Here is a 9,367-nt window from a genome sequence, read left to right on the forward strand (position 1 = left end):
TGCAATAGATGTAGGCTGCCGGGGGATTCCCATGATGCGTTGAGTTTTTCCTTTCCAGTCACCTTTCTCACTCACGATGTGTTAATAGACCTCTCTGCATTGAATCATGCCTGTTATTAATCTCTGTCTCTCTTCCACAGCATGTCTTTCATCCTGCCTTCCTTCTCTCACCCAAACCAGTCGCAGCAGATGGCCGCCCCTCCCTGAGCCTGGTTCTGCTGGAGGTTTCTTCCTGTTAAAAGGAAGTTTTTCCTTCCCACTGTCGCCAAAGTGCTTGCTCATACACTGAAAAAAATGTTTTGTTCAATTTACTAAAATTTTTTATGACAAGTGGTTGCACGAAATAAATTTGTTTGAATCCAGAAATATTTTTTAAGTACACAGAATTTAATTTAAGCGAGTAAAGCCAACATATATTTTTAAGCTACTTTAACTTAACTGTTGTGGATACGACTTAGTCAAATAATATTAGTAATTCCAACTAAGGTCGTGTTAAGTGTACCAGAATAATTTGTTTTCTTTAAACTTATGTCCCAAAGTTATATTCAAATCAATCAAATTGTTAATTTCTCTCTTTCAATTAAGTAAATTTTACTTAAAAAAAAAAAAAAAATGCTTACCCTGATTTGTAGTTCTTTTATTAACGTCAATAATGAAAACTACAAAATTCTTTCACATCTTTTATTAATGCAAAATTTGTTGCAAACAGAATAAGAATCCACATCTAAGGGAAATTGCTGTAATTTGTATAATACAAATTACAAAACTTTTGCCTATGAACTAATAGCTTTAAAAAGCTCTATTCAAATAAAACAGAAACAACAGACAAGAGAAATGTTAAGCAATGTTTCTCTTCCTCTAAAAAAAAAAGAATAAAACACTGCCAGTGGTATCAAGTATCACAATTAGAAACTGATGCATCCACAAACCAAAGTTTCAGACTTGCTGTTCTGTGATCCATATTTTTTTAAAAAAAATTGCATTTTAATAAGACTTAAAACAAAGCGTTACCAGTGTGGTAATCATGCATATACTGTATTTTGTTTTGTTTTTTTTTTTTTTTTTTTTTTTAAAATCAGGTGAGTTAACACTGATTATAGGGCAGCAGCTATCAAGGACCGGAATAAAGAAAAATTGCTTCGGTAAACTGAATAATTATAAAGTTGCTCTTCAAGCTACTCAAATGTACCAAACGTGAAACATTCATTATTGAAAGTTAAAATGTTCAATCAAAACATAACGCATAACATGAGAACGAATGATGGTTATACAAGAGTTTCACTCCTATTTACAAGAGCACCAGTCAATGGTAATTTACATAACGACATTCTCTGGATGTGTGGTTTTAGAAATCTTCCTATCCAGTAGCAATTTTGTTCTTCAGACCAAGGACTTTGGGGGAGAGCTTTTCCCCATCCAATCCCATCAATACTTTCTGAATGAATTCATAATAGTGCCTCAATTCCTTGGGGTAGGCTAGGTTTAGTGCATAGATTACTCCAAGCATCAATGCACAAGCTTGGGCCGGAGATCCAATGTTGTCCATGACTATCTCCCCTTCAACAAATATTCCAATGTCATCATAATGTCCATTTTGTCCATCCTCCTTGTTGATGACATAAATGCCCATGGTGTGCTTCTTTAGGTCTCTCTGGATGTCATCTCCTTCAATGTCCTAAACATTTAATAAAAAGGTAAAAGAAAAACAATTAAATTCCAATCTAGTCATTTGTGTGTGTGTGTGTGTGTGTGTGTATCACACACACATTTTAGATAGATATTTGTGTGTGTATAGATGACTTGCTAACAATGACTTAAATGACTTACCAAGTACTCCCGAATAAGGCTTCCGTCCTCTTCACCAAGGTAGAGGCAAAGTGCCCTGAGAACTGCTTCCCTTTTCACGTTAACATCACTTTCAGCCTGTTTAAAGAGAGTTGCTGATTAAACCAATTTGGGGAAAAAACAACAACAATGTCTGACATTCGCAATAAGTAAATTTTATCATAAGTCAGTTCAAACATAGTAAATAAAATTTATATATGAAATTTCAAAATTTAGATTGCTTGGCCGGTCACCTAAAATGGCTTATTTGACTCACCAGTGACCTGCCACTTAAGACAAAAGAAATCCAAATAGAATTTGCAATATTCAGATTTACCTCTTGCATGATCTGCAAGTGGTGGGCAAGTTTCTGCCCAGAAACACCGCCCTTCTTCTGGAAAGCTGTCATCAGCTGAGGTGTAATTCTAACTGTGCCGCGAAGGTTGTCTCCAGTTGAAGTGTTGTAATACGCTGGAATTCAGCATTTACCTGTATCACACACACAGAGAAAAAAAGACTGGTGCTTAATCATTGGTATGATTATTTTGTTATTTCTTTATTAAATGCTACAATGCAATTGCCATCACTTCATAAAGCATGATTAGCATGTGGGTTAGTATACAGTGCATGAAGGATGTTACTACTGTTAATCAAAGACGAAATGAATGGCATCAGTCCATTTAGCGGGTTTAAAGGGTTTTAAAAAGCAGATATTTGTCTGTTTCAGGTGGTTGGCAACACATTTTCCTGTGCTCTTTGTCCACTGGTGGGAGTGTCTCACCTGTGAGGTCAGCACCTCTTGGTGGTGAGAGGTCTTAGGGGTTTTAACTTGACCCATTTATTTTTTATCTTATGAGCAACAAAGTTTGTTCATCACATTTTTAATTTACATTTGTTTAGCACATGCTTTTAACAATCTCAGGCCAACTAAAAACTAATAGCTAAATAAAAGGTTTTAGGTTAATTCACAATTGATAATCTGATTTCACTCAATCTCACTATTAATTATTGAGATGATTAATCAATCATTTCAATAATCAAACTCACTATAAAATAGTTTGGGCCCTATATGTAGTGCAAACTTACTTAAATAATCAAATATTTTTTTATTTACAAGAAAAATCAAAAATAAATTTTATTCATGTTTCTACACTTTAAGTCACTTTTTCATACTTGTATTTTAAGTGCTGCTCAAATAAATACTCTGTTCGGTACACAGGTCAAGCATTTAACGACAATAACTATAAATGCCAGCCTCTTTATACCTATATTTGGGATAGTCTTAATCCAAGTGGCCCAGATTAATTAATGTATAACATAAGGAATTACTGAAAAGAACACTCAGCAAAAAAAGCATGCCTTTACCTCATTAATCTGGAAAAGTGCAGGCCACCTAGCTTTAAACTCCCCAGCAGTTGGACTTCCCTGCACCACCTCTTGTCTACGGTAGGAAAATGTTCTTGACATCTTCTGTCTTACATCTGAGGCACTGTTTCTTCGTCTGACGTCGGTCAAAAGCTCAACCCTGATGTTTTCTAGACTGTCATCCGTTTCGCCAGCTGGGTGTAATGGACAAAAATTGACCTCAGCCTTTTTAGGTTTCTTAACATTTTTGGCTGGGAGGCAATCATCACTGGATTTGTTTTTCAAAGCATTTATAGTCACTTCAGGACAGCCAATGTTGCGCATCTTTGTCCTGTAATTAGCCATCTTATATTTCAGGCTAATCATCCAGCCATAGTAACCTGTGGCAGATGGCTCTCGCAGACAAGGAAATTTTTTGATCAGTGCCCCTGCAACTTCATCTATTTGGTAATTTTGAGGATAAGCAGTAAACTGAAAAATCGCCTCAGCTAGCTTCTCTAAGATGTCAGATTTAACACCTGGAGTAATCTTGAGCCGAGTTCCAGTTTCTCTGAAGGTCTCATTTCCACGCTGAAGTTGCACCTCTACATTGAATGAAAATCGAGGAATAGTAAACTCGCGAGGCCATGCACATGATCTCAGCTCACTGTCTGACTGTGGTAGAATTATGGTGCTGTCTGAGTTGGATGAAGACGATGAGAGACGGGAGTTTCTTTGAATACTTTCTGGACTTGCAGAGGAGTCAAGACTGCATGTGGGATACTGCTTTGACAAAGAAGATGCACTTGTATCCAGATTTGCCAGGTACACAAGTTTGATTGTACTTCGGTCTTGAATGTCTTGCATTGATGTTATGTTCATAAACTCATTGTTGAAGTCAGGATCCATGAATTGAATACGAAAGTCTCTTTCAATTCCAAATGCTTGGCGAATTGTGCTCTGAAGATCAGTCAAAGTTCTTGACATCCCAGATGGAACGTCAAGTCTCCTAAAATCATCATCTGCCACAATGACTCTCAGCTTCAGCTGCTCTGCCATTCTTCAATCTGATTTTTAAAGACATTAGGAGAAAAAAAAAAGTTAAAATACTTTGCATTGAATAATTTTATTACGGAGCACGAGAGTGCAGAACTGCAACACAGGTTTTACGGGTAAAAAGCAGTTTATTAAATTTTATTCTATAGCTTCATACTGTTTTTTTTGCTTACGTCAGCCAGAATCCTCAAAAAGTGTCACTTTGCTTTTAGTGGTATGTGTTGCAATTTATCCTTTATCAAAATGTTTTGAGCATCATCAATGATGTTTTTTTTAAAGACATATGACAACATGAGGCATGTTTGGCCAAAAGAACTCAAATGTAATGGAAAAAAATATTACCCTTGTGGGAAGTATCCAATCTTTATTAAAAATAAGCTAAAAATTTGTGGTGCCCCTCCTGTTGCCATGAAGATAACTGCAACTGAACACATGCAACTGAACACATGCAATTGAAGACAACATTTACTACCTTCTATATGAATGAATCTTTTAAGTATGACCATTCGCCGGCCTCCAATCCTGTAATCTGCCAAGGGGTACTGGTCTCCCAAGGCACCAAGATCAACGAGGGAGATGTGTGATGTGGGAAAAAGTTCAAAACCTCTAAAATGCTCCCTATACCAGGCATCCATCTCTTTGACAATGAAGCTCAGGTTTTCCTCCACAACAACCATTTGGACAACTTCTGCAAATTCAGGCAATCCAGCAGAGGAGCCATAAACTACAATCATGCCAGGCCTGTAGTTTGTTCCATTCACAGAAGCATTCTTTGTGAGCTGAATATGGGTAATATCAGGGAATTTAATCTTCAAGTCTCGCTGTACATCATGATGCAGAATGTCAACAGAGACAGTAGAAACAGATGAAACAGTTAGGCTTGGCCTTACAGTTGTGACAGACTCCAAGTGGTATGCCATCATGAACTGATGTTTCACTGCCAGTGACAGTAGCACATTTTTAAAGCACCGTGTGTGACGAACAACCTGTTTGAAAAAACTGTGCTTTGCCTCGAACCTCATGGTCCACATGCCAACAAGTGGCCCAAAGAATTTAATCATCTGTGGATAATGCTCCACAAAATGATGTTTTGGTAACAGCTTCAGTCCTGGAAACAGCTCTTTCAACCTACATCTGTGGTCAGAGACTCTAGACTCAAGGAAAGCAATTGATTGTTCTGTGTGTACTGCTGCAACAACTAGTTCAACAATGTCCTTTAGGTCCAAAATTACCTGCCAAGCTGTTTCATCTGGAGGTACCAAGTGTCCTACCAACAATGGAAGGAATCGTAAGAGACTCCAATTTTCATGAGCATTTCCTCCAATGCTTTTGTTCTGCATGAAAGTCCTGGGAATAGCATGAGGGCGATTACTCTTGTCTGCCCATTTGTAGGGAAATGTCAGAATGGACTCATTGAGGCTGTCAAGTGTAAAATATTTTTTCAAAATTAAGATATTCAGGCAGTATGCCAACTCAACTGGTAATATGCCCTCAAAAATGTCATGTGCAATATCTGGAGGATATCCACTGCAAACACTGAAATGGGAGAGATGTGCAGAGAAAACACACCGTCTTTTAACACCGTGACATGGTTTTGCATTACTCTGTGCAGAACTTACATGCATTTCATGTGTCTCTTTGCTTCTCAGAGTAAACGCACCTGAACTAACCTCTGTTTCTTGAATATCAGATCTTTTGGCCTCACAAAATCTGCAAAAGTATTCACCTGAAAAACTCTCAATAAATCCAGAAATACTGTGTGCTCCTAAATTATCTGCTATGACACACTGTATTGTGCCCCTGACAAATTCTCCCTTGACTTTCCAAAGTAACAAGATCACTCAACAAGGGCTCTAGAATCTTTTCATATCCATATGTCTTTACATCTTCAGACTTGCAGAGTAAAGCCAGATAAATGGAAGTCAGTGATGAATGGCAAGCAGGTGGTAAATTGCTAAGAGTCCAATATATGGCACAGATTTTGTGCTTTTTACGGGAAGTGCCAAGTGGATTGCAAATCTCAAAATCGTCAATATACAAATTCAGTAAAACTCGCAATTCACCTGCTGATAAATAACTGTTTTCTTTGAAAAACAACCCCTCCTTAAAAGACCTGTAAATCACTTCTTCCCCACTTTGTTCTGTTATGCGACTACCATCCAAAACCTTAGCAAGAAGGTGGCAATCACTGAAAAGCTGCTGTAAAACCTTTAAAACTGGAACATACTGAAATGTTCTTTTATTTTTTTCATCCAGCACATGCTCTACAGGCTCTACAACTTTAAAATTTTCCTTGTAGAAATTTTTGCGCTTAAAGGATGTTGCTAGGGGACAGCCTTTACCTACCGATTTATACACAGGGTTAGATGTACACAGTGCAGATGCAAGTTCTTCAATGACTGACTGGTCTATTTGCAAGCTGTGACTGTTCAATGTGTCTTGGATAACGTTTGCTGCACTACACAAAGATGCTGTGCCCAACAAATACTGAAATTCCTCCAAAAGTTCATCAACTGCAGCACTTGGAACGTGAAAAATATTTTCTAGTTTTAATAACACTGCCGCAAGCTTTAGCTGAACTACGTCTTCATGATCATTTGAAGTCTCTAAATCAACAGGCTGTTCGTCACCCCACAATTCCTCAGCATTTGAAGCATCATGCTCTGCAGTTTCAGTTGCAAAAGATCCTCTGACAATATCCTCTTTGAAGTCTACCAGCAAGTGTAAACTGTGCTTGCGACTTTTGTGTGACTTAAAGGTACTGTAAATATTTGATTTGTAGTCACAACCTTTAAACATACATGTTACTGTCTCATTGTTTTTTAAATGACGGCTAATGTGCACAAAATATTCACGCTCTGTTCCTAGTTCACTACAACCACATAACTGACAGGAAAAAGTTGCAAATTTGTCAGAGTGCTCTGAGGTATTGCTATGATTCCTTGACAAGTGTGTCAGAAGTGAATTCCAAGTCTTTAAAAGACATGGACACTCAGGATATAGGCACTTAATGTGATGGCCACGCCCAAAATGACTATGTTTCAGTCTATAGTGCTTAAGAAGTTCTGATCGTCTAGAAACTTCCACATAAACTGGACATACAACAAAGAGAGAAAATTTGAAACAAAAACAAAAAACACACTTAGTACTTTACACAAAGAAAGCTTTAGCCGTGGTTAACCTACAAGAATGGATGCATCTTAGAAGTATGCTTGTAGGCTGTATTATCTAGAGCATTCTTTTCCCAACTCTGTTCCTTGAGGATGCCCATCCTGCATATTTTTGATGTTTCTCTGCTTCAGTGCACCCTGGCATATTAACTGTGTCAGTGACAGACTTGTGCACAACTTAAAGAAATTAGGCTAAACATTAATTCAAATCAGTGTGGCGATGCAAGGAGACATCTAAAAAATGCAGGACAGAGGTCTTTGAGGAACAGGGTTGGGAAACATTGATCTAGAGTGCACCTAAAATCTGATCAGGTTAGAAAGCAATACCATAACAGTGCCAATTGAACAATCAAATAAAAGAAAAAAACAAAAACTAATATGTTACAGCCAGCAACTTTCATGTTCAACTTTAAATAATTTGCTCTAAAGGATGGGAACTGTTGGCAACACATGGAATCAGTGTTCTATGCCCTAGTCTTTAAAAAAAAAAAAAAACTGTACAAAATATAGAGGCATCTTTTCTTAAACTATATTAGTCATATGTATTAATTGATATTAATTAATATCAATATTAATAATCACAAGAACCCTTAAGATGAGATAGATAAACTTGTCACTGCAATACTGTCGTGATAAATATGTAAGAAATTTGCATGTACTTACCAAAATAACACCGTTTCCTTGAATAAACAATAACACATAAGGAGATGAAAATCTGCCAGAAAAGGAAAACAAATACAAAAAATTAAAATGAGGACTTTAGAAAGACAAACAATTACCATTTCCAAGCCACTTCATGATACTCCCTTGTAACAAAACAAATCTTACTTGTGCTTCTGTACAAACTACAGATGGCACGATACCACTTTTTTATGTCCGAAACCGATATCATAAATTTGATTATATGCCGATGCTGATATGAATCCGATATAGTGTATTTTATAAAAAATAAAACTGTTTTTTTTTTAAAAATATTTTGCTGCATTTTGTATAAGTTCATACTAAGTTAAAAAAAAAAAACATTAAAGCTATTCTGTTATACCTGTATGCAAAAAATACACTGCTCCCAAAATATTTTATACTTCAGCAATGCTGATCAACCTAAAAAACTTACACCATCCTCCTTATTTGGGTATTCTAAACAGTACATAAAAATATTAAACAACCTAACTAATAGGGCTGCCAACTCCCAGCAAAAATATTAGGAAACCACCCCCCACCCTCTGCCTCATAATGCTTAATTGACGTAATCTACTTTAATGCACAGAAATCAATTTTTCTACAATAATTAAATTCAACATTTTTCTTCAATACAGTTGCAGACAGCACAGATGGTACCTTCCCAAAGGAAAAAGTGCTATATGTACTACTATTACTAGGGTATATATTAGACTTAATATTTACTACATACAATAATGGATTTCTATACATTTAACCAGATCACCACTTTGGTTGTAAGATTTAGATAATTATTTATTAAAAGCTAGACATTTTAAATGAGAATAAGAAAGAAAATTATTTATTTGTGCCCCCCTTTCCCTGTTAATGCCCTACCTGGGGTGGCTGTAGCTCAGGTGGTAGAGCAGGTCATCTACTGATCGGAAGGTTGGTGGTTCGATTCCTGGCTTCCCCTAGTCTGCATGCCAAATATCCTTGGGCAAGATATTAACCCCAAATTGCTCTCCGATGCATCCATCGGAGTATGAATGTGTGTGAATGTTACTTAGAATGCACTTAGATCAATGTGCTTGTGCGAATGGGTGTGAATGGGTGAATGCACAAGTTGTGTAAAGCGCTTTGAGTGCTCAGAAGAGTAGAAAAGCGCTATATAAGAACCAGTCCATTTACCATTACCATTTACCTGGCCCCCTAGCAACACTTTGCTAGACCTGCCCCTGCACAGTTACCAGCTGTCAGCCACAAGGATCCTGGTGTTATTTGTCTCTCAGAAACAGTTCATAACTTCCCTTCAA

General features: G+C 37.0%; 2 protein-coding genes across 2 annotated transcripts; both read right to left on the reverse strand.

Moving 5' to 3' along the window:
• Window positions 1-1,333: 1,333 nt before the first annotated feature.
• LOC146523803 (uncharacterized) lies at window positions 1,334-2,262 on the reverse strand. Its single transcript, XM_085183685.1, has 3 exons — window positions 2,162-2,262; window positions 1,828-1,923; window positions 1,334-1,675 (listed from the first exon to the last, which is right to left on the reverse strand). Exons 1-3 carry the CDS (start codon window positions 2,231-2,233, stop codon window positions 1,358-1,360), a joined length of 486 nt encoding a protein of 161 aa, XP_085039811.1. The 5' UTR covers window positions 2,234-2,262; the 3' UTR covers window positions 1,334-1,357.
• Window positions 2,254-4,227, reverse strand: LOC146523804 (uncharacterized; the record flags this gene model as incomplete). The annotated part of the gene is made up of 2 exons (XM_085134767.1): window positions 3,190-4,227; window positions 2,254-2,313 (listed from the first exon to the last, which is right to left on the reverse strand). Coding segments are annotated over exons 1-2 (1,098 nt in total), but the record flags the coding sequence as incomplete, so codon positions are not given.
• Between the last annotated feature and the right edge of the window lie 5,140 nt (window positions 4,228-9,367).

This window comes from Neolamprologus multifasciatus, chromosome 2 (genome assembly GCF_963576455.1).
Source record: "Neolamprologus multifasciatus chromosome 2, fNeoMul1.2, whole genome shotgun sequence".
In the NCBI taxonomy this organism is placed as follows: Eukaryota; Metazoa; Chordata; class Actinopteri; order Cichliformes; family Cichlidae; genus Neolamprologus; species Neolamprologus multifasciatus.

Bases quoted from the DNA above. Each gene is read 5' to 3' on its own strand.
- LOC146523803 (XM_085183685.1), bottom strand. From the start codon at position 2,233: ATGACAGCTTTCCAGAAGAAGGGCGGTGTTTCTGGGCAGAAACTTGCC. The intron at 1,924-2,161 runs GTAAATCTGAAT...CTCTTTAAACAG, and splicing joins ACTTGCAGATCATGCAAGAG to GCTGAAAGTGATGTTAACGT. The intron at 1,676-1,827 runs GTAAGTCATTTA...TTAAATGTTTAG, and splicing joins GCCTTATTCGGGAGTACTTG to GACATTGAAGGAGATGACAT.